General features: G+C 40.5%; 1 protein-coding gene across 1 annotated transcript; it reads left to right on the top strand.

Moving 5' to 3' along the window:
• The first annotated feature begins 8,660 nt into the window (after positions 1-8,660).
• Positions 8,661-10,049, top strand: LOC147618074 (malate dehydrogenase, chloroplastic-like). The gene has a single exon (XM_086775317.1). The coding sequence runs from the start codon at positions 8,724-8,726 to the stop codon at positions 9,954-9,956; it is 1,233 nt and encodes a 410-aa protein (XP_086631443.1). The 5' UTR covers positions 8,661-8,723; the 3' UTR covers positions 9,957-10,049.
• The last annotated feature ends 16,802 nt before the right edge of the window (positions 10,050-26,851 follow it).

Raw genomic sequence — 26,851 nt, 5'->3', positions numbered from 1 at the left:
ATGGATGTGGATGAATGAGATGAGATGTGTATGAATGAGACTTGATGTGGATGTAATGTAATGTGGATGGGATGAATGAGATATGATGTGGATAGATGTGATGTGATGTAATGTAATGTGGATGGGATAAATGAGATATGATGTGGATAGATGTGATGTGATGTAATGTGGATGGAATGTATGTGATGGGATGGTGATGAGAATGAATGTGATGGATATGAATGAATGTGATGTGATGGATGTGAATGGATGGAGGTGATGTGATGTGAAATGGATAGATGTGAGTGAATGAGATGTGATGTGAATCGAGATGTGAATGAATAAGATGTGATGTGAAATGGATGTGATGAGATGTCATGTAAATTGGGATAGATGTGAATGGATGATATGTGATGTGAATGAATGTGATGTGATGTGATGTGAAACGGGATAGATGTAAATGAATGTGATGTGATGTGATGTGAAACGGGATAGATGTAAATGAATGAGATGTGATGTGAATGGATGAGATGTGACGGGATGTGAATCGGGATAGATGTGAATGAATGAGATGTGAGGTGAAATGGATCTGATGTGGATCGGGGTAGATATGAATGGAGGAGATGTGAATGAATGTGATGTGATGAGATGTGGATATGGGTAGATGCGAGTGGATGAGATCTGATGAGGATAAATGAGGAAAGATGTGTGCGAAAGATGAGATCTGATGAGGATAAATGAGGAAAGATGTGTGAGATGGAAAATGATGTGTTTGGATGAGAATGGGAATACATATGAAATGGATGTGGATTAAATAATGTGGATTGATGTGGAAAGATGAGAGTTCGTTATAGAAATTGTATTTGACCTGTTTTTAAATGACTGTTTTATGTCAAGAATGCTGGATTGGGGAAGCATTTTGACCGTCTTGTGAATGAGGTCGTGGAGACCTAACTGATAAAGTTGCAACATTTGACGGAGAGTCAACGGAGGACGTCTCCCGTAGAGCAAGGTCGGCCGAGGTCTTGACCAGCCTCGCTTCGATTTAAATGGTGAGCTTCTGGTACGGTGGATGAGGGACCAAGGAAGCGGCCTATGAGTGAAGCGTTAGGTGACTTGCGAAAGATCCTAGAGGGTGCTGACCATACGGTGCTCGGGCTCTGGGTCGCCGAAGATACCCACACGTGCGTCGGGGAAGATATTGGAACAAGGAGTAAGAGTTATTTTCTGAATTCGGGCATGGATCTGGTTGATTGACCTTGCTGGTCCTCAACGGATAAGTCCATGGCTTTTTTATATGGATCTATTGGTTGATCATGCTGATCTTCAATGGAGATTCCATTTTGATTTTTATAAGTGAATATATTGCCGGGTACTATGAGCTAGGAACTATCGAAAAGGCCCCTGAGTGGACAGGTGGTGAGGGTTCTGGTTGTTTGCCAATGATGCCATAGGTACACCGATGAAGGAATGATTGGAAATGAGAATTCAACCGGATATTTTGGAGAATTATGATCAGTGATACTATGGTTTCATTTAAGGATTGTTTTAAAGTCAGTTGAATCTGTGAAACAGGCAATTTCATATTGGGTGTATAAGTGGTGTGTCTATCTTGAAGTTGCATGAAGTGCCGGCTAGGGGGCCTGGGAACTCTTTTCCCTGGTACCGGAGACAAAACCTAACTAAATTCCTAATTGGATCCCATCACTACAGTGGTTGGGCGGTTGGCTGTGACCCATGGGACTGGATGGGGTAGGCTAGACTGATGGATCCCTAAAATGAGACTTAATTTTGTTATGGTACGATAGATGAAGTAAATCTCGGATAAAAAATCAATGGGGCTGTGCCTCTCAATGAGGAAAAAAGAGTTGGTCTCTATGATCCAAGTCCAAGTTTCTTCCTTGATCTGACCGAGTGTCTTACAGGTTCAGTCGGATCAGTTTGGTTAGTGATGATGACCTTGACTATTTTAGAGTAAAAATATCTTGGAGGAATCGCCCGTGCTTTCCAAATGAGGGAAGTTTTGCCAGGTTGGGTTTTGAAAGAACCGAGGGATTAGTCTCTTGTTCGGATATTCATGGTGGGCGAGGCCCCGAGTGAGGGACCCTGTCCCGTGCAAGAAGTGCTACTTCCACTACTAGCACCCCAGAATTCGTTGCGCAGAGGGGGCGGGGATCTTTCAATACTTGTGTGGCCAAGTAAAGTCCCAATACACTCAATGTTTGTCCTTGTGACTTATTTATTGACATACCAAAGGCTAACCTTACAGAAAAGTGTCTCTTTTTCATGTCAAAAGGTAATTGCAACATAGTAGGTATGAATGTTATCCTGGGAATAAAGACCCTGTCTCCAATTTTGGTACCTGTAATGATTTCTGCTTCTATCACCTTTGAGTGAAATTGCTTACATATCAATCTGGTACCATTACAAAGTTCCCAGCAGCCAAGGATCCAAATTTCAGAGCAACATGATAGGAGCATTAATTTTTAGAATCAAGTGATGAGGAGGGTAATACCACCCAAGTTCAAATTGTTCAAGTACTCAATTGGGTACAATATTACGTCATTCTCGGAAGAAGCAACAGAATCAGCACTGAGGTATTCTCTTTCAAGACCGGGCAATGTACTCAAGGCTAGTTCATTAACCTCATCAACCTCTAGATTTCGTGGTGCAAGTATAGTACGGTCTTTAAAGAAACATCCATATTCCTCCACCCTCTAAAGATCTCTATATACCCATTCTATCAAACTCAAAATGGAGTTCCCATGGATCAACATTCGTGGTGGTATTACCACTCTGCCTTCATTGTTTGGATGGCCTATAGAGCCGTCTCCAATTTGTAATGTCCATTTGACAAATTCTTGTTCCATATAATCATAAGAACTCTGTCTAACCTGCATGTTTTGGGTGAGCTTTAGAACTTTCACATGTCTCCAAATATGCGACCGGCATAATGTTGCATCAACAATGTCCTCACGTGATCCCTTTGGCACAACTGGTAAGATTTGCCTGAAGTCACCACCAAAGCGCATAACTTTCCCACCAAACACTGAATCACTCTGCATAATGTCTTTCAATGTCCTGTCCAATGCTTCATATGCGTACCGTTGTATCACTAGAGCCTCATCCCAAATAATTAACCTTGCAAGCTTCAACACCTCCGCTAATGGACTGTTAGCTTTAATTCCACATGTGCTAGAAGCATTGAGCACCAATGGAATTTTAAAACGTGAGTACACTGTACGACCATTGAAAAACAACAATGCAGCTATTCCAGATGATGCACATGCCAATGCAACTTGATTCTCTCCACGTAATCGTGATAGCAAGGTATTATAAAGATAGGTTTTGCTTGATCCACTTGGTCCATCAAGGAAAAAAACACCACCCTATTTCAAAGAAACAGTCTCAAGGATAATGTTAAATGCTCTTGATTGACAACTATTTAGACTCCTTTCCATGGAAACGGACAAATCAGCCCGCTGAACAGAATCAAAGCTCATCTCTTCCATCAGCAAACCATTGTTGACACTTGCAACACTTGATCTATTGGGAACAGGAAACCCTTAAAAATCATGCAACCGCTTTCCATACTGTTTGTAAGAGGCCTTGCATTTGCAACAGACCTTGATTCTTTGCTATAGAATGACAAACACCAACATTTGTACACCCTCTCTGTTTGCAAGGCATGGAAAAAATCATCTGAAATCTCGATGGAGAATTTATTCCAAAGGTGTCCAGGGGATAGAGGCTCACAAAAAACCATTATAATGACAAACAATCGACACAGCTGGAATCCTATTTTCTGAAATGCAGCTTCTTGGAGACACATGTACCACTCCTCATTACTCTCTAGCATTCCTTTGGCTTCACATGCAGCCTTAAAATAGGGATACAAATGTCGATTCACCATTCGTAAATCCTCAAAAGATTTACAGCCTTTGCACACAGTAAGTAACATGCGTAAGTAATACTCGGAGTAACATTAGTTTCTGTCACAACTAATCACGTCACGCAAATCATCCTAATTATTGAATATCACATTGTTCTACATTGGGAGATGGACATGCAACCTTTGTATATCAAGCTTTTCATCATGCAAATCATATTGGTATATGCGCTAGTATGCCTCTGACGTAGACATGTACCGCGCATCCAAATATTGACTAACCTCATCAATAACCCAGTGTGAGTCTTGCAACTCTATAGTAACTCTAACATGTCCTTTGTATACACACTTATACAAATACTTTACGGCAGTAATAGTAGAGCATAATTCAATGCTAATATGGGATTTGTACCTCATAGACAAAAAAGGGTTATATGGAACAACCCATCGACGATCCACCCTTTGATCCTTTACCTGTATGAAACTATCATCGTCTCTCCGCATGTAAGTTGGATATCCATTGTCATCAATGCTGGTAGTCTCGCAAAAATTTCGAGGGTACCGATGTTTGCACCTCCCGTTGACCATGCAAGGAGAGCACACATTTAGTTCCCCACATGGTCCATGGATGTTACAATGACTAATTATGGTGTGCAACGCAGGAAACATCACCTTATCAGGAAGTTCAGCACATACCAACATATCATAGTATGCAATCTCCACCGGTTTACTTCCACTTTCTAATATCAATAATATATGTGCATGTGGTAAGCCTCTTTTTTAAAATTCAATAACAGACACAAATCCCAACACCTTTCCAAATATTTCTTTTTTCACCAATAAGTGCATCATGTCCTTGTGTTTCTCATAAAAGACTCGAGCTGTCAAGTCAGGTCGATCTTGGGAAACCTGACCAGGAAGTAAGGCATTGGTTATTTCATCCCACTTAGGATTGCAAGTGAAGGTAATAAACAGGTCAGGTTTACCCATCTTCCTAACAATTTCCATGGAATCTTGGTACAATTGATGCATATATCTAGGCTCGCCGGTATATGAAGATGGTAGAACTACCCTGCGCCTAGCAATGCCCCCAGAGACTCTATTGACCCCATCAGTTGAATTAACCATATCTGTAAGGCCTTGGTATACTTCAGTACACAATGCTTTCTGATTATTACGTATCCATACTAATCTAGATTCTTCCATGCAATATATTGTATGCATCAACGATGTATTGTTGCAATAGTCGACCACCGCGCAGAAGGCAGGCATTTGTATCTTCCCTTCTTTGTAGTCTATATGCATAATATTGCCGTTGAGTTACGGTCTTTGTCTCCTCATTTGAACCTTGTCTGTTCTTACCATTGAGTGGAATTCCAACATGCCAACCATCCTCGCCTCGAGCAAATAGAAGAATATACAATAGAGGCATATACGAACGGTGCAGGTTAGATATTTTTTTTATAGCACTTGTGCGCGACACTATTTGAATATCTCTATGCCCCACATGTAAATCATCCCCTGATAGCCGCTACCTCACTTCCTGTAGGAACCAAGTATTGCCTTGAAGTTGATCGCGCTTCAGTAATAATGACCATTCTCAAATCTGCATGTGGACTTGACTGCAACATTTCTCTCATTGTACAAAGAGCACAGGAATACAGATTATATCCATACATTATTATTTGTAACCTCTCAAGTACATTATGATTTAAAGAAGCCATCCCATGAAGTCTATTATCTAATTCATGCTCTATATCATACACATATAGTTGGGCAAATCAAGGAGCTGCATCTTGTGTTTCATAAGGTATTATAGAACCAATATGATGATAGGTAGTACCATGGATTCGGAAATTAATACTCCTCTCCCCCTAGTGAACTGATTATCCAAGAGCACCAAGTGAAACAAATTCCAAGGCATTATTGTAAGAGCAGATATTCTTTCTGTATTCCTTACTTGTATTATCATTACCAAGCAGCAACTCAGCCAATGCAAGAGGTGGGTTTTCCAAAGGTAGCAAAGAGACATTCCCACTTCCACAGCAGTGTTTGCCTACATATTGTCTTAGCTTTCTTGATGCCTCACATTTCCAAATTAGTGCATTACAAAAATGGCACTTATAAGTAAGGGCTCCTAATGAGTGAAGAGTGTAATCTCCGAAATACACCACCATAGTTGCTGAGTGCTTAACATTCTGAGGAAATGAAAACGCATGCCTGACATTCAAATTTAATATCTTTCACATCACCAACAACACAACAAATAGAATGGAAATTATCATCCATGGGCGGCTCATTTAAATCGAAGGAAAAAGAGCCTTGCTCTATATCTATCAATGGCTGTGTATTTCGACGTTCATTGATAAGTTCTTGAAGTACCATAGCATTCTGAGGAAATGAAAACGCATGCCTGACATTCAGATTTAATATCTTTCACATCACCAACGACACAACAAATAAAATGGAAATTATCATCCATGGGCGGCTCATTTAAATCGAAGGAAAAAGAGCCTTGCTCTATATCTCTCAATGGCTGTGTATTTCGACGTTCATTGATAGGTTCTTGAAGTACCATAGCATTGGCAATTGCTCTGTTTCTTGTGAGTAAGTGGATTCCACCATGGATTACTCTATGTTCCTCTCCATTTTCAACCCTTCCAAATGTTCCAACTTCATTTTCATTAACATAATTCATTAAATTAGCAACATTTTGTTTTCGAATGCAAGCCCTTGTCCTTGAACGGTTATGGCAAGACACATGTGTTGCATCTAAAACTCAAAGCCGACGAACTTGGTTTAAACTCAAGTATAAACAGCTCCTAACCATCTTCAAATCTCCTTCAAAACACAAAATAGAGAATACTAACTTCCTTTTAAAACATTCTTTACTTCAAACACCAACATAATATTCTACTTCAACAGCCATTATCACACATGTGACCTTCCTCCAAATAGACTCAGCTCAATAAGAATGTAATTCTTAGAGAAGTTTTTAATATATACACGAGTATAACGTATACAAATCATTTCCTAGATGAATAAGTGAGCATAACATATACAATCCATCTCTTACAAAGATAAAGGGTAATAACATATATAATCACAGAGGTAGAGAGAGAGAGAGAGAGAGAGAGAGAGAGAGAGAGAGAGAGAGAGAGAGAGAGAGAGAGAGAGAGCAAATAGAAGTTGAGACACAATAGAAAAGTGCGAGAGAACAAAATAAGAGAGAAGTATTGAATTCGAGAAAATGAAAAATTCATACATATAGCCAAAAGAGAGAGCCAATTCTGCAAGTCGCAATACAATTTGTGCCTTGAGTAAAAACATCATTACTCTCACAAAAACCCTAGACAACTACCCAGGCTTCTAACATACCACTCATCTTTTTCATAATAGCATTGAGTCGATTAATAGATATCTTAAGACTCAATACCTCCATGCCTAAAGTACGTACTTGCTCTTTTAGAGAATCCACTTGTTCTTTACATTGCCCATCCCATCAACCACAGGTGAGTATGCTATTGATGAAAGGGTTTTTGAACAGTACTCCTCCCCTTTGAAGCTAACTCACCTGAAAGAGTTTGTGGAACAGGCAGTTTCCAAAGCCTTAAGGGCATTTCCCCAACAGAGCATGGAGGCTTGCCAACAATTAGTAGTCGCCAGATAGAGTGAGAGGGGGAAAACTTACCAGCGTGGAGGCTCCCAGCAGGCAAACAGCAACCACGAAGAAACGTGAGGATGAGGAGATTGTAGCGCTCTAAGGAGTTTGTTTGAAATCGGGGAGGAGGAGTTGGCGAGATGACTGCATGTAAGAGGGCCTGCAACATTCGAACTCTCAAGGCAGAGGGTGCTGGGGCGGGCGCAACGACTGCATGCAACAGGGCCTGTAACATTCGAAGAGGGCATTCGAAGAGGGCCTGCAACATTCGAACTCTCAAGGCAGAAGGGCGCTGGGGCCGGTGGCGACTGCACGCAACAGGGCAGCTCTGAGGAGTGCAGAGGGCGCTGCGGGCGGGCGACGACTGCAATGCGCCATGCAGAAGTGCAGAGGGCGCTGCGGGCGAAGGTGGCCAGAAAAACTTCACCTGGCAACTCCAAAGTTGCCGTGTTATATATATAGAGATATCAACGATCAAATAACTTTTTCTCAAATAATAAAAGTGAGCATCTATCTATGTACTCTTTAGTAAACACAACTTACTCCCTCTCCACGTGGCTAAACGAGAGGGAGAAAAGGGGAGGATTTCTGAAATTTGAAATGAAGGTATAATTTTTCACGCTTGGGTTTAGGCTTGGGAAAGTATTTTTTGTTGTATGGACTGATCGGAGGGCCACGGAGAAAGAAGATTTTTAGATTTTTAAAATAAAGGCCTCTTCACGCTTGGGAGAGTATTTTTAGGAGTAGGTCACTTGTATAGTAAGAAAACAAGAAGCAGGTCACTTGTATAGTAAGGCCCGTTACACATATCCCACCGTCCACGCCCATGTATGGGCGGGGGATTGGACGAGGGAGATTACCTGCCCATGAATTATGGGCGGTGGATACCCCCACCACATCAACATGGAAGGCAGGGGTATGGCGATGTGTAATGGGCCTAAGAAAACAAGTTTTAGAAATTAGGGGTCAACTTAGGCCCCAAAGTTCAAGATATTTTAGCCCTGAGGGACTAGACACGTTGTGACAAGCCACGTCAGCGACCAAAAGGGCCATTGTGACAAGCCACGTCAGCGATCAAAAGGGCGGAGCCGCCGTGGACTCTGGAGAATTGGACGACACGTCACCTTCCCTGCGAACGGCTTTCTGGCCTGCTTCTGCTGCTGCTGTCTCCCCCTCTTTTTCTAGAGTTTAGCCATGGCTGCCGTTCTGCAACAAGCCATCTCCAGGCCCTCCTCTTTCCCTGTGCTTTCATCGCCATCGTCTTCTTCTTCTTCTTCCCGGCATCGCCACCATGCCTCCTTCCCCCGCACTTTCACAGGCCTCAAGTCCTCTCCTGCTGTTGGCGAGAGCTGCCCCTTCTTCGGCAATGCCTCGCAAACGCTAACCCTAACCCTAACCCTCCCTCGCCAAAGCCATGCCCGCTCCCACCCCTCTCCTGCGGGCCTCACCCGCGCTTCCGCCTACAAGGTTGCTGTACTGGGCGCTGCCGGCGGCATCGGCCAGCCGCTCTCCCTCCTCATCAAGATGTCCCCTCTCGTCTCACACCTCAACCTGTACGACATTGCCAATGTCAAGGGCGTTGTTGCCGATCTCAGCCACTGCAACACTCCGGCACAGGTAAAGGCATTCACAGGGCCCTCCGAGCTGAGCCATGGCCTTAAGGGCATGGACCTCGTGGTCATTCCCGCGGGTGTTCCCCGGAAGCCGGGCATGACCCGCGATGACCTCTTCAACATCAATGCTGGCATTGTCAAGTCCCTGGTTGAAGCCGTGGCCGAGAGCTGCCCGTCCGCATGGATCCATATCATCAGCAACCCGGTCAACTCCATGGTCCCCATTGCTGCCGAGGTTCTCAAGCAGAAAGGTGTGTATGACCCCAAGAAGCTCTTTGGAGTGACTACCCTCGATATTGTGAGGGCCAACACCTTCGTGGCGCAGAAGAAGAGCCTGCGGCTTATTGATGTGGATGTCCCTGTAGTGGGCGGCCATGCTGGTATCACCATTCTTCCTCTCTTGTCGAAAGCCAAGCCTAGCTGCGAGTTCTCTCAAGAGGAGATAGAACAGCTGACTGATAGGATTCAGAATGGAGGAACTGAGGTTGTGGAAGCCAAAGCAGGTGCCGGATCTGCCACATTGTCCATGGCGTATGCATCGGCTAGGTTCGTGGAGTCATCCTTGCGTGGCCTGGACGGGGATTCCGATGTGTTCGAGTGTTCATATGTGCAGTCGGAGCTCACTGAACTGCCCTTTTTTGCCTCCCGTGTGAAGCTTGGAAAGAAGGGCATTGATGGCTTTTCAGCTTCGGATCTGGAAGGACTGACCGAGTACGAGCAAGCTGGGCTTGAAAAGCTCAAACCTGAGCTGAAAGCAAGCATCGAGAAGGGTGTGGCATTTGCCAACAAACAAGCAGCCCCTGTAGCTGCATAGAGGCACCCTCATTAAAATGTTTAGGAGCTGCATACTTGCAATTTCTTGTTGATTTTGAGAGAACTAATAAGAAATTGACTCTATTCTTGTAAATTGCAAAGAGGCAGTGGCTCGATTAAACACGGGGTGATATGAAATTTTGGATGGACTTTCAGTGATAAGAGCATGATGGATCATGATAAGATGCGGCAGATCTGTAAAGAGGCATGTTGGGGGGGGGAGTGAGGCCTCCTTTATATACTCAACTTACAGAGATTAGTTCTTATCTGTCACCCTGCCTTTACATGGTGTATTATTATTATCATCGTGCACATGAAAGCTTTACCATGCACACAGTGGTCTTTAGCGAAGGGTCAATAGTATGCACTAAGATGAGGAAATGTGCCATTAATGTTCTTTTCTTCGTCTGTTTTGTGCTGATTTAACAGCTCTTATTGAATCATTACAAAGCGATGATATAAGTTCACAAGCGTTGGTGTGGAATTTTGTATTGCTTCAACGCACACAATCTGCAGGTTGTTATTCTGTCATGCACACCGTGTGCGCCTTGGTAGCTGTAGGGTTGCCAATGAGCTTACGGACAAGCACAGGAAAATGAGAGGGAAGGCATGTTTTCCCACTCTTCATGATTTAGGGAGGGCAAGGATTCTCCAAAAATGTGTGAAGTTTGTATGGTATTATAGGATCAAAGATTGAGATATTAGAGTTTGGTAAATGTAAAAGGCTGAAGAGAATTTTAGAAATAGGTCAAAAGTGGGTAGATTCAGGATTGAGAGGTCCTAGACTTAATGGAGAGAATCAAGCAAAATATGTTTGGACAAATTCTAGGAGAGAAATTAGTGGGGATTGATTTAAGTGAATCATGGAAAAAAAAGTGGGTCTAGAGGCTCATGGAAAAGCTATAAATTTGTTTTTTTTTCAAGCTTATCAACATAGTGGATTTTGCAATAACCTAGAGCTTTGGTTTTTCTTTGTTCTTGTTCCAATGTTTAGTAGTGTAATAATCTTGTTGAATCCATCATGGCTATAAACGTTTACTTTGAGTCAACCTAGCATTACAAAGTTAAGTTAGTACTAAAGCCCCAATGGTTGGTCTAAGCAAATCAGAGAGACTCAAGAGTGATTATGATTCTCCTCTTTTAACAAGTTTGAAGTTAAGCATTTACTTTGAGTCAACCTAGCATTACGAAGTTAAGTTAGCATTAAAGCTACCAGGGTTGGTCTAAGCAAATGAGAGAGACTCAAGAGTGATTATGATTCTCCTCTTTTAACAGGTTTGAAGAATTATTTCCTCTTTTAGCATGCTTAGTCTCTCCATCCTTTTGTTGAATATAGTCTCCTAGGGTGAAGCTCCCATAGAAAACCCCAAGCAATTCCATGCTTGAAACGAAGAATGCAATTGTAATTGGTTGAGTCGAGCTATGTATAGAATGAAACTTACATCTTTAATGTGCAAGTGCAGACACGAAAGCTCTCCATGATGGAGAGTGTCTGCACCCATGTTGGTGCTATGTAAGGATCTTTGCTAGGTGTAAGTGGAGAAGAAGTAGTTGATCCTTATCCCATGTTGGTCTCAACTAGAGATGGTAGCAAATTGCAATATAGGTGCTAGGAGACAACTTTTGTCGACAAGGCATGCACCAGCAATCGGTAGGTTAGTTGGTTAAATTGGATGGCTTGTAACCTGAGGTAATGGGTTCAATCCATGGTTGCCTATATTTAATGGTGCTACTTTGAACCCGTAGGTGTGTATGTGTGTTTGTATAAGGGTATGTGTAACCCTTATGTAATAAAATCGCCCAACTTTAGTAAATGAAGCATGTTTCTCCCTAAGAAAAGTTGTTCGAAATCATGGTGTATATTTTATGTTCGAGGGGAGGCAAGATATTATTCCATCATTTTTATGATTTGAAGGAAAGGCAAGTATTTCAAAAAAAAGAGAGAGTTTGTAGACCTTATCTTACCAAGCGAAGATGGTGAAACTTAGGGCTATTCCATATGCACCTCCTCAAAGCTAACTTCACATCCACCTAAAGTACCTCACATCTCCAGAGTGATACACCTATGAGCTTGAAAAGAGAAGCTCCAAAAGCTAGCAAGGAATAGTCATTGAGCTAAGATAAGAAAATAAACACTAGAAGACCCTGGAGTAGAGGGCAACAATTGGTAAAGGAACGGTTTACCAGGGGAGAGAAATCCTCCACCCGCGATACAACTTACACAAGAATTAGAAGGGACTCTAGAAGTGCCCAAAGGATGGGTAAAATGTATTTTACTACTTCTAGGGAGCTAGAAATTGAAGAAAGATTGAGGGAAGCACAAGCCCAACTCAGGAAGCTTGAACATGAGAAAGTGAGGCTCGATCTCCACAGGTAATTGGCCAAGAGACTTGCATTTGACATGGCAATGCATGGGGAAGGGCCATCCAACCTCAGTGGATTGAGACACGAGGAAGACCTCATTGCACGAGACAATGCTAGAGAGATTGAATAAGAAATGAAGAAAGGCATGCCACCTCTAGAACATATTCCGGAGGAGTCTCGAGAAGACCTGATTACTTTTGCAGCATCTCTCTTAGGCAATGATGATTTGTCGAGAGAAAACATAGAGAAAATCTACATCAAGGCAGAAGTAGATGTGTTGATGAGGACCCTAGAGTTCCAAGAGTACATGAGATGTATGTTGTTATAGGAAGGAACGTGGGAGAAGCAGCTTTTAGTGATGATACTAACAGAAATGTGGGAGGTGTTCCAATACTGCCTGACCCAAGGGGCCTGACCCAAGGATACATGGAAACCAACATACTAGAGCTACTAGAGGCGGAGGCAAGGGTGGAGCAGCCTTAAGAAGGGTGGCACATGAGGCCCCACCAAGGGAGCCAATCAGAGTGAACCCTCACATGGGAGTCACAACACTTGCCAACCTATTAAGAATGATTGAAGAAATAAGTAGGGGGTTGCTAGGGAGTTAGGTACTACACCAACACCTACCAACCTATTCAAAATGGCTGAAGAAATAGGTAGGGGGTTACTAGGGAGTTAGGTACTACACCAACACCAGTCAAGCCTATGCATGTGGTGAGACTGATGCATAAATTCTCAGGTGATGGCGACGCCATACAACACCTTGAGATATTTGAATCGATGTTCAAAACTTGAGGGCATGTTAGCGACCAAACAAAAATATTTGCATTCTCTCTTACATTAGAAGGGAAAGCACACCAATGGTATCGATCGCTAACTTAATGATAGGATTAGCTTTACACGGCTTAAGAATGTGTTTATACCAAGTTTTGCATGAAACAGAGACAAGTGGGGTCATGTAGCTCAACTATACAACATTCAGAAATAAGAGCACAAATCTATGAGAGATTATGTCACGTCTGAAAACTTGAATTCGAGGTGTAAACCTAGAGAAAGAATAATAGATGAGCAAATGTTGCCTTGCTTTTGTAGGGGAGTAAGAGACATAAGGATGCACGACTATTTACTATTAGCTAAGCCAATGTCACTTGATGATTATTGTCACTTTGATAGTTCCATCGCATGTGTTGAGACGAACAAGTACGACAAAATTCAAAGAGATGAATTAATGATATAACCTTAGATGAGCTAAGTATTACGCTTCTAGAGAAAATAAAGCTAAGGGATGTGCCTATTAACCAACATATGTACCCCAAACGAGAGTTGGTATCATCGAGTATCCTCAATTGAGGCCTCTCCCCCTTGATGTATTGCACGTATTGTATGCCACTTGGGAACCATGATACAAGCATGTGTAGGTAAACATGTCAATAACAACAACCTCAATTACCTCTATTGCCTCCTATGCAGCAATCGTTAGCTTTACCCAGCATCACCTCAAGGGAATGCTCCAGGGGCAAGTGTGTCAAATGTGTAAAACTAAAAGATGGGAATGTATAGACTAAAGTGCCTATACCACCACCTGTCCTACCACCACAACGATTAACACCTAGCATAATTCCAATGAATCAATTGACCATTGAAGAGGTGTTAGAAGAAGGAGATTATGTACACGAACCTTGACAAATCATGGAGGAGCTAGATAACACTTGGGAGGGATCTCGAAATCTTTTTTGATGCAAGGGAGCACACCAGTACATTGCAATGAAAGGGCAAGGATATTAATGCCACAACAAGGAGAGCCCCACCTGCAATGTTATCATTACTAAGGATCTCATTATGTGGCTGAGTGTCCTCACAAGTTCAATACAACAACCCTGCAAACTACCCAAGTAAGTACACACCCAAGGTTGAGTTGTGCGAAATGTAAAATTGACCACTTAATTAAGGACTATCCTTATAGAAGCACAGGAGAGACTTTGATGACCACTAATGCACCATAGCAGCACTCCGAATGATTGGGGTGCGATCAAGGAAGGTGGTGACACCATTTAACATCATGAAATGTGCGTTAGCATGAAAGACCCTAGGAAGTGATGGAGAATCTCTAGCAAAATCTTTTATTTGTACATCAGGGAGAAAAAGAAGGGCGAAGACTCTGCCGTGGTGAAACATGATGTTTCTGATGATGGAACAATCAATAATGCACCCATTGAGTCAAGCCAAGAGAATGCACCCATTGAGTCAAGCCAAGAGAATGTGTTGAGACAGGAAGAAAGGAAGTGGTGACACAAGAAGAAGTCGAACTAGCCATTGAACCCAAAACACCAAGAGGGAAAGTGAGTACCCAAATGCTCAGAGGGAGATATAGAAACTAGAGAGGCCACAACCCTAGTTCAAGGAAGCCACAAGAAGTTTGATGAACGGCTGCAAGCTAGCCAGGCCACTAAAATGGTCTACCCTGGATGTGCCACTACATGGGAATCAAAACAATTGAATGTGCCATAGCCTATACAACAATACAGTTACATGGAACCACTAGATGATCAAGAAAATCATAGAAAGATGACATCTTGTATGCCCTAATTTCAAATGAAAGTTTTTGTGAAAACTAAATGCATGTATTGGCAAAAATCGATGTCATGGGAAAGACTGAGATAAACTATGTGAAGCCAGATTGGGAGAATGAAGAGCAGTCACCATAGTGGGCATGATGAGACCATCTATGATGGATGAATCATGGAGAAGCCCTTTAGAAGAGTAAGACTCTAAAAATGATTATGAGAAAGAGACTTTGGATTCAACTACAAGGCTTAAGTTCTAAAGATGGATGAAGAAGAAGCGTTATCATGCAAACCATAGTGACATTCTTAGAAGGAAACCCACAGATTCTGAATGGCTAAGATACGTTGAGGCCACAGAAATTCATGAAGAGTTCTTTAAGAATTGGGAAGAAGAGTTAAGTTGGATAATGTTGTAAGAACCTCAAGAACAAAGCTAAGAAACACCCAAGCTCACAAATAAAAGAAAAAGAAACAAGGCATTAGTTGAGGCTAAACGGGAAGAAGCGAAAAAGGCATTGGCAAAAAGGAGAAGAATGAGGAGGAACCTGACTTATGAAAGGTTCTCAATCATTTCAAAACCTTTGATGTTGATGCAAGGATGTTAGTTCACCTGAGGGCACAACGCTCAAAAGGTGAACAAAAAGGAGTTTCATATGATAAACATGCGAAGGTGAAAGAAGTAGATATTGCAAAGTTTGTTGAAGATCCCAAACCAATCTTTATTGCCATAGACCTAACCCCATAATAAGAAGAAGAGTTGATTACTCTTTTAAAAGAGTTTAAAGATTTCTTTGCTTGGAACTACAGGGACATGAAGGACAAGAACCAACCGACGAGATGTGACTACTCCTTGAGTGAGCCTCGGAGATAGGCTCATTGCCAGTAACTGCTTCAGCACACCATCCCCATCATTAAAGGCTCAAGGCTAGTCAAGTAATGTCCCTACCAAATGAATCCAAAATACTCAACAATTGTAAAGGAGGAAATTGATCAACTCATTTTCTCTGTAGATTTCATTTATGAGATTGAGCACACAGATTGGATATCTCCAATTGTGATTATACCTAAGAAAAATGGAAAGCTTTGCATGTGAGTAGATTTGAAGAAAGTGAATGAGGCTACCCATGGATCACTACCCATTGCCATATATAGAGCATGTTTTAGAGAGAGTAGCTAGGGTGGAATCTTATAGCTTCCTATATGGATTCTTGAGATATAATTAAGTGTCCCTTACCCTGGAGGACCAACACAAAACCACTTTTATTACCACATGGAGAAATTTTACATACAAGGTCATGCCTTTTAGGTTGACCAATGCTCGTGCAACATTCCAAAGGTTGATGAGTATAGCTTTCAAAGACTATTTGCAAACGTGGTTAGAAGTTTTCATCGATGATCTTTGTGTGCATTCGCAGTGGATGGAGCATTTAGCTTGCTTGAGAAAAGTGTTTGAAAGGTATCGATTATATCGCATATCTTTGAACCCTTTGAAATGCCAATTTTAGGTAAAGCATGGAGTTATATTGGGCACACAGTGTCCAAAAACAGAATTTTCTCTGATGATAACAAGGTAAAACTCATACTGGAGTTGCCACCCCCTACTATCACTTACAAAGGGGTGCAACAATTTATGGGTCATGTAGGCTATTATCAAAGATTCCTTGTGTTCTATGTTGATATAGCCCACCAATGCTCCAGCTACATTTCACAGGCTTATGGATCGCATCTTTAGAGAACATCGCAAATTCACTCACACATTTTTTTATGATATCCTAGTGTTCTCCCGAAATGAGCAAGAATATATCAAACACTTGACCATTGTTTTTGAAGAATTAAGGAAACACCAACTCTTCATAAATGCTAAGAAGAGAGAGTTTTTGCTTTTTGAGATCAAGAAGGCTACATTTATTTGGAAAGAAGCATAGTCCAATGCTTTTTGAGATCAAGAAGGCTACATTTATTTGGAAAGAAGCATAGTCCAATGCTTTTATAGCACTTAAGAATGCCATTGCAACAACAAGACCTGTACTTATTATGCCTGATTTACATAAGCCTTTTTCAGTTGAATGTGATGCATTTGATTGTCTTTGAATGGAGTGAGGAATGTCAATAAGATTACGATGAATCGAAGAGGTGATTAGCTAGTGTGCCTATCTTGAGACCACCAAATTGGGATCTCATATTCCACGTGTACATTGATGCCTCAAATTTTGCAATTGAAGATAAATTTAGGAATTTTGGCACTTATTCAAGTGCCATTTTCTTTAAAGCCTCAAAAAATGTAGCATTTTTTTGGGGGGAAAAAACATACAAATTGTCTTTTCTCAAAGGTATAATTAATTATGGTTAGCTATGAGTATTTACACCATTGTGCAATTATGTGCATGAGTTGGTCAAAAGGTAAAGTCCACTTTTTAAGGAAATGCTTTTGACTTAGTAGCTATTTTTTAACAACTTGCATTAAGCTTTCTTGAAGGTCCATTTTAAACGAAAATGTTTAAACTTGGTAGCTATTTTGTAACAACTTGCATTGGTTTTTCTTAATAACAATATTCGGATTAAAGAAATACTATTTTTCATTTGATGATTCTAACCTTATCTAGAAATTTAGTTGAGTACAAAAGTTTTATATAAAGGCAAGATTGAAACCAAGCCTTATTTTGGTAACTTATGCTACTTTGGAGTTTGAGGGAGCCCATAAGCTAAGGTAAGGATGCAATTTTTGACTTGTAGCTAAAAAAAGGTCAATAATAAATTTTCGACTTGTGAAGACCTTCCCTACCCACAACTAGATGACCTCTTAAGACTCAATTTTTATTGTTACCATTTATAGCCAAAAGAACGTACAAGCCATTGCAGCATCTCAGCAGGGCAGATTTAGCAACGTATCTCAACGCATAGTCGTTAGTTTTGATGGAGATTTGACAAAGAAAATTCAATGTTGACGGCCAGTTTGATGCCTACTTTTTAAGGCCACTATTGTTTTTTTTAAAAAAATAAAATTTTTGGTGACTACTAGAAGGGAGCAACATACTCGACTACTAAAAAAAGGTAGCAACATACTTAGTGAGGACCCCTCATTTTTTCTACAAAGTCAGGGCAAGGTAACAATTGTCGGGGGTCAAACCCAGTACCTCTAGGTTACAAGCCACCCCCTTTATCCCCACTAGAACAAGCGCCCGATGTGTTAAGGCCACTATTGTTGTTGTATATCCTATCGTTAGTTCTTGATGGACTGAATTCAAATTTGACGGAGCTCGTTCAAAGTTCACGGGCCAATTTTTTGAAACTACTTGCTAATGGCTACTTTTGTAAACCTTCTATTAGTTTTGATTTTTTTTTATTTTTGTGTATTTTTAAACTATGAGCCTCACTCTTGAGTCTGAGCTTGTTGACAACTTCGTTTTGTAAGCCTCTTTTTTTAATTATAAAAATGTGTATTTTTGAAACTCCCAACAATGGATGAGCACACATCACTATTAAGTTTTGATAGTAGGATCAATGTCACTAATCCATCTCTTTTCTTGATCACTTCAAACCAAATCTACCTTAATTTTCATTTTTTAAAGCTTAAATCTCCTTGATCTATCAATTCTGAGAGCTCAACCTCTCAAATTCTATTGTTCCTAATCTATTTGAAAACTTTTGAAGTTTTGATTTCTTTTCAAAAGTCCTATGTTGTTCTTTCTTCTTCATGTTGAGAAAGTTCTCTCAAACAAAAAAAAAAATTTGTGAATTTTCCCAAAATTCCTAAATGTACATTATTGGGTGTGTTTTGGCACAGCTGGGGGGAGCATAAACTAGACTCTCCAATATGCTTTGCAAGCCGACATTTTCAAGTCAACATGCCAATGAAGTTGAGATGAACTACACCACAATGGAGAGGGAAGGATTAGCCATGGTATATGCGATTAAGAAGTATAGACACTATCTACTAGCTAATAAGTTGATACTCTTTGTGGATCATCAATCTTTGCTATATCTTGTCAATAAACCTTACATTATGATAGGGAAGATTACCCACTGGTTGTTGTTGTTTGATGGAGTTTGACGTTACCATCATGGTGAGAAAAGCCTTCACAACACATATTGGTAGATCACATGTCAAGATACCTAATGGAGAACCTGCCACTAGAGTTAATAATGAACTACCAGACGCTATGATGCTCAAGTATTTGGTACCTGGATGGAGTGAAGAGATCTTAGAATATCTTGTCTTTGAATTCCCACAAAACAAGCAGTTGAACAAGGATAAGATGCGATGGCACATTAAGCTAGCAATACCCTAAAAATTGATAGTAGGTCTATTAAGAATCATGGTGCCCTAGGTAATGGCTATGGAAGCTTGCAAACCCTAAATGCATAAACACAGTTAACATTAGTTTGGTAATAGGACAGAAAAGTGTCCATGGATATATTTATGTCCTATTTACTGACCAACTATATGGAATTATTTACAACACATGGATAGCAAAAATCAAAGGTTTTCTTTTTTCATATCATCAGGTACATAGTGAAGGAAAAATTGGGATTTTTTGGGATCACATTGGTTACCTCCAGACTTTTCAATTTCATGAGAATTCATAGGCCAAATTATAGTCGTAATGCAGATCTGTTTGGACTATATTTGGATCAAAGGCTTTAATTAGCCAATTTAAGTTTTTGGATATGCATTGCTTCACAAACATGTATATGGTGTAATACAATCTATCTTAGGCTTAAAAATCAATTAGAACTTCAAAATTTAGGTCTTAATAAAAATTATATGGTATTTAGCTATCTCAAAAATTTTAACTTTGAGGATTTTTAAAGCTAATCAAACAATCATAGACTAGGACCGAATCTTGATCACACGTTCTCTACAATGTTATGCTTTGCTCGTGCATTTTGTGAGAGCCAATAACATATACACCTATCCTTTTAGGCACTTTGTTTTAGACAAAAGTTTACATATTTTGAACCATATTTATTACTAAAGAGTACGAGACTACTTCACGTATTTTTGAACATCTTATAAGGCTTTAAGTGGAATATCTAGTCATTTTACATAATAATAAACACTGTTTTTATAAGTTTCTCACTAGATGATCCAAATATAACATTGCACACATGTTCTGTACAATGTTACATGCTTTGCTGGTGCATGTTAAGAGCCAATCACATATCCATCTCTCCTTTTAGGCACTTTATTTTAGACAAAAGTTTACAGATTTTGAAAACATATTTATTACTATAGAATAAGAGATACTTCATGCATTTTTAAACATCTCGTAAGGCTTTAATTGGAATATCTAGTCATTTTATATAATAATAAACACTATTTTTATAAGTTTCTCACTAGATGATCCAAATATAAGTAAGGGTTCATATACATTGTTTTGTTATCAATGCAAATTTGAAAGTTGAGACCATCACCTTGTCTTCTAACTAAATTGAAATATATAGATATGTGTTCTTGACCGATTACTTTAGTGGAGACATTGATATATTAGTATAACTAAAGTAAATCACCATATAAGCTCACACTATTGTCATATTTTGGGTGTCAAAGAATCAATAACTAAATGGAGATTCTAAGAAAGAAATTTAATTGAATTAATTATTAATGCATTAATTTTTTTGTCATGGAAAATCTATCTCTCATCTCATAAATACTATGTAAGGTTTAGGAGAAATTTATAATGAGTCAAGATCATTTTTTTCTTGCATGTAGAACCCTAGTTTGTAAATTCATAAAACCTCTTTAAATTATAGTGCTGGATATACCTCTACTTGGTGATTTATCAATTATATTTAAGGTTATTGTTATTATTTTAATAATTTTCTAAGGTATGCCACATTCATAAAGACATGTCTTAGAAGAGAAATGCTAAAATACTGCTCCCATTCACAAAATATGATTTTTTTTAGAAAACCCCTGAAAAGATATATTTATGTCCTGTTGAGCTACTAAACTAGTGTTAGCCTAATCTATGGTAGGGTGATTCCTAGATGATGAACACATGGTGTGTGTGTATACTGACTAAGAATTGCACTTAAGCTAGTTAGGTTGCAAGATAGATTAACTTGCACTCATAGAAAATCTTAAGAGGCTTGGGTACTTCCATTACCTGAAATGATTCCTTTTATATGGTGAGTACAACATTGGCTTTACTAGCTTATGTGGGGTAATTTAACTTTTCTTATGTCACTTCTTCTTGTTGACAATGTCTTCTTTGGCTTACTCAACTCACTCCCTACCAATTCTTATGCTCATCAATGGCACCACATTTCTCAACACCCCCCCTTGGTGCCATATTTTTAGGCTACTGCAAGGTGGTCAGATACAAGGTGTTTTCATTTGTATCACTTCACCTTGGTGCTCTTCTAGTTACTCATAGGTGGTAAAGTGTGCTTAGAAACACATAGACTTGCCTACCCATTTGGTGGCTTACAACATATAAATTAATTAGGTTAGGGTGGTGGTTGGTAGCTCCTTCGTTGCTCAATGTTGTTTCTTGCTTGAGATATCCTTGCTTTTTCTTGATGACGGTCCTTGGTTTCTTCATTCTCTCTAAGTCTTTTACTCTTGGCTTTAACTCTAGCCTTTGGTTTCTTGTCCTTGCTTATCTTAGTGTCCACCTTTTGGCATTGTCTTCTTCATTGTGCCTTTGGTGTAGACTTTGTCTTTGTTACCTCTTGTGCTTATTGTTTTTGCTTTTGCTTGTGATTGATGCTTTAATTCTTCTTCCATAAGTGCGATTTGTGCTTTATTGCATATTATTTCATGTGTGAGTGCCATGAATGTGGTCACCTCATGTGTGGTTTCTTTTAGAATGCTTAGAAGAATAATTTATGTAATCACATTATGCTTTGTGAGGTGCTTTGCCTAGGTGTGTGTCCCTTCCCTGAACTTCTCGTTAATTCTCAATGCCATGTGAGAGGGTATTACTATGAGCTTGTGATAAGTCTCTATGGCAATGTTTGTACTCTCTTACAAATCTTAGTGATATGATGCAAAAGAAGGATTAGGATGCCATGTGGATGATGTAAGATGCAAAGAGTTTTTATGTTAACGTTTGAAATGTGGTGAAAATCACTCAAATTCAGTAATGTAAATGGATGAGATGGATTTGGATGCAAGAGAAAACTTCCCAAAGTAGATTTATACTCTAACTTTTTAATTTTGGAATTAATTTGACCCAATTTACGTAAATCAACCCTTACTGATAGTACTAATCACAATGATTAACATGGTTGAATCTTGGAGGTCTCAATTGAGCAAACCCAAGTGGATTTTGATGGGGCTTTTGGCATGACCTTCTTGCCCTTATTAATGAAGACCTTTGTATAGAGTCGAGAAATCAGCTCAAAGCGTGCTCAAATCGATGAATTAAGGTGATTTTCCAATGACTGGTTTTCTTCTTCATTCTTCGCACACAATCAACCAAATGAGTTGATATTCAAACTATAGGCTCCTTGGGTTATAGACACGGCACTCCTAAAATCCTTCCGCAATCAGACTAAAGAAACTTATCACGTGAAATAGTAGTGAAGCGTTTCACGACGTGAACCATTGCCTGCTACTTCACGGGTTAAGCCTTCATGAGTTAAGCCATCATGGCTTAACACTTCATGCCTTAACACTTCATGTGTTAGGAACACACAAGTTAAGCTCTCATGGACTGCTAGTTCACTAATTGCACCATTTGGGTCTATCCGACTCAAATTGATGTAATTCTAAGCTTAAAAAATCGAAACATGAAACACCAGTTGCCGCGCACTACTGTGAGAATTAGTTCATGATGTGAACCATTACCTGTTACTTCACAACGTGAACTATTCTCTGCTACTTCATGACGTGAACCAATTCCCGCAGTTTCATAGATACCTGCTAGTTCATGGCCAACAAAGGCTGTTCGGCAAAAAACCAGCTAAAAAAGTTGTTGTGATTTCACTTGTCGAAATACACTCTCGTGCACTTGAGGTCCAGTAAACTCATTGGAGATGACCTTACTCCCCACGGCAGTGCATCAAACCACCCAGGTTCTTCCTACCACAAATGAGTGTTAGTTCAGGTTGCTCAACGAGCACTCAATTGAGTGTTTAAGCTCGGAGGAATTGGACCATGGTGAGACCACTATTGATATAAGTAGTGAAGAATCTATGGAAGAAGGGTTATGATTCTGTGGCCTTGGAGGGGACAAAAAACCATCTTCCCCTACAAGATCTAGTGGAATCTTTGATATTTCTACGGGATTTTTTGGTCTCTAACACGGCACGGAGGATGACGGGAAATTTGTAGACAGGCCTGTCAACTAGCATAAGACATGGTCTAAGACCAGAATTACCAACCCAACCTTCTAGCTCCATGCATACTAACATAGTAAGGATCAATGGGACGACCCCCAGGGTTAGAAGGGATAAATAAAGTACCGCTAGGACATGTCAAATCTTTTTCCCTACATTGGAGGAAATAGAAAAAAACTTGAAGAGGGTTGAGGTAGACCGACAATTGTGGTTATTAAGCTTAAGAAAACAAGAGCTCGATACTCGATACTCGAAGAACAAGGGCGGAACAGAGGGAAATGGAGAATGTAAATTTGTTTCAATCACATGGCAAAGAACCAGAAACATATAGAAATGCCACTGATAGCATGTCGATGGGCATAATAGAAGGAGCAATACCAACTCTAGAACCCATCAGTGAGGAATCAAGGGCGAACAAAGGCCTTGAGATGCAAGAAGGGGAGGACAATTTACCTAGGGTATCTGCAGAAGGTGAGGATCGTCTCTATACAAGAGAAGATATATAAGAAATATCAATGATCCCACATTCTTGTAGGACATGAAGCTCTTAATCCAACAAAGGAGGGATGAAGTCGCCGTTAATAATCAGCCAGGCGACAAGGAATTGGTTGGACCTAGCCATATACCTAAATTAAATAGAAGAACCAATGCAGGAAGAGGAAGAGGTCTAGGCAGGGGGTAGTAGCTCCTCGAAGACCAATTGTGGATGTAAATGCAGATCTAAACGTAGTCACAAGGGCGGATCTGCTAAATATGGCTGTAGAAATGGGCCGAGGAATGGTTAGTGAACTAGGCACCGCCCTAGAATCCAGACCATCCCAAATGAAGCCACGTATCATTTCCAAGCTTGTGCAAAAGTTCTTGGGTGATGGGGACTTAATTCAACATATAGAGGTCTTTGAGTCAACCTGTGAAACCTATGGGCCAGTGAGTGATGTAACCATGATCCATGCTTTTTTATCGACCCTAGAAGGAAAGGCTCACCAATGGTATCAAACCTTAATGCCAGAGGATAAAGTCAACTTAACTAGGCTTAAGAATGTGTTCTACCAAGCTTTGCTCTAGTCCTGTGGCTCAGCTTCACAATATCAATCAGAAAGAAAACAAGTCCATGCAAGATTATGCATCTTGACTCAAGCACTTAAATTCAGGATGTTAGTTGAGGGAAAGATTGACTGATGATTAGCTACTACCTTGCTTCTGAAAGAGGAGTCTGAGATCATAAAATGCACGATTATCTAGTGTTAGCCCTACTGGCTACTCTAGATATGTGTTGTAAGCTGGTATATGCGTGAGTTGACTCAACCAGAAGATGCCAAGGCTGCTTCGGTAGTAGTGGCAACATCATGAGTCTGATGTCACTAGGACACATGAACCAAGAGCAAGCAAGTTCAAAACATGACAGTAGAAGAGCTAAGTAATGCCATACTAGAGAAATTAAAGGTTAGGGATGGGAGAGAAGCATCATGGAATGCTGATTTGGTGCTCTATTTGCAGAAAAAAGCACATGAACCAAGAGCAAGCAAGTTCGAAACATGACAATGGAAGAGCTAAGTAATGCCATACTAGAGAAATTAAAGGTCAGGGATGGGAGAGAAGCATCATGGAATGCTCATCTCTACCCCTAGGAGAGCTGATTTGGTGCTCTATTTGCAGAAAAAAGCACACAAGCACCAAATGCCCTCACTTAAGGCTAAGGCAGTTACTTTATTGTGCTCTCACTATGTGAGATTGGGGAACCATGACACTGCCATGTGCAGATATTTGAGGGTCCAGCCCTTAGCACAACTACTACCAGCACCCAAAGTGCTATTAGCCTTACTAGAACCACTAGTACAAACCATTGTGGCTACAGGGCAGCCAAACCCATCCCACTTACCACTAAGAGGGATGTTCCGAATGCAGGACATGTCACCCTTGCCACCACTTGTTCCACCACCACAACTACCAGAGGTTAAAATCAACCAGGTGTTGATCGAGGAGCCCTTGGACGAGAGGGAAGTCATGCGTGAGGTAGAAATCAATAATGATTACTACGAGGAGCCCGCGGAGATCATGCCAAAGTTTTATGTCTTATAGAACAACACGCTAGTGCCAGTGTTTCAAACCATGATGCAATGGAAATGTAAAGACATAAACTCAACTATGAGAAGGGGGCCAATACAATGTTTTTATTGTAATAGACCTCATCGAATAGTGGAATGCCCTCATAAGAATGTGGCTAATGCGAGCCAAGCTTAGCCCTTGGCAGCAGCACCAAGTAACGTCATGCCAACACTTTCCTGTGTTCATGATTTGATTAAAGATTGTCCATATCGCGCCAGTGGTTCTGCTTCCACTTCTAACCGTGCCACTATTAGGACTATAAGCGTGCAACAACCTGGGAATATCATGCCATTGAATATACTGACTCGAGCGTAAACAAAACAAGGGGGCAAATGGAAAAACCCAATAGATCACAACCTCTAAAATTGGGGGAAGGAGAAGAGTGAAGAAAGTGGGAAAAGGTGATACCATGGAAACAATTGAGGATGGATCCGAAGAAGATACCATTGACATTGGATCCACCCAATCAATGCAAGGAGATGACCAAGTGCCAAAATAGGATGGGCACACCACCCAAGAAACTGCAAAGGAGAGACTAGCAACCCCTAAGGGGATTGGAGAATATCCAAACGCTGACTAGGAAATAAGGAAGCTTGAAGAAGCTAAGGCCCTGGTTGAGGAGTGTCGATGAAATCACGAAGACAAATTAAGGCTTAACAGGGCTAGGGATACAATGTATCAAAGAAGCAAGCTAATAAAAGAAAGGAAGTTGGATGTGCCTACTCCAATTCTAGAAGGATCCGAGGAAGGGACTCACAGTGACCTCATGTCGAGAATGTTTGAGGAAGTAGAGAAAGATTTGTCCATCCCTTCATTCCTTAGGGTTGAATATGCAACAAACACATGGAAGGAACCCTCACTTGCCAGGGAGCCCAGAGACATAGGCAGTCTCGTAGCCATATTGTCCACCACTACCGTTGGGAGCATTGTTATGCAATACACTGCGGCATTATGGGCAGATATCAAGGACTGGGTAGAGGGAAGATTAAACCCAATGTCCATTGTAGAGGAGACTTGTAGAGGAGACTCGGTCACCTCTAGCAAAGAAAAATCTAGTGCATGAGGAGGAAGGAACTCCCAGATTTGTCAAAATACCTGTCAATCAATAGGGCCGGCATTATGAGAGTGATGATACAAATGCTACAATCCCAATTCACCATAACAAATACCAAGCACTAGCTATCTTGGACAGAGGGGTGGGGGTGAGAATTATTACAAAACGATGTTGGGAAAACTGGGGTAATAAACCAGAATTGGAAAGAGTAGATGTAATCATCAAAATGACAGACGGAACATCCTCAAGTCCCACGGGGCTATTGAAATGCAAGACTTAAGGTCTTTTTGTTCTGCCACATTATACATTTGTTGTAATGGACTTCTTGTGCCAATTAGATTCATACGACATTATCTTGGGCATACCTTTTATGAGGGAAGCCAAATTGGTGCATGATTGGGTGTTAAATCATGTTCGAAACGATTTGCATATTCTAAAGATCAATCTACAAACGTGGAAGGCACACACAATAGAAGGGAAATTATTTGGAAATGATTCGGCTACCACCAAACAAACCAC

This window comes from Cibotium barometz, chromosome 35, assembly GCF_041138505.1.
Source record: "Cibotium barometz isolate CiBa-2024 chromosome 35, ASM4113850v1, whole genome shotgun sequence".
Lineage (NCBI taxonomy): Eukaryota > Viridiplantae > Streptophyta > Polypodiopsida > Cyatheales > Cibotiaceae > Cibotium > Cibotium barometz.
The sequence above is the reverse complement of the archived record's forward strand: the minus strand, read 5'-3'. Positions and strand labels throughout refer to the sequence as shown.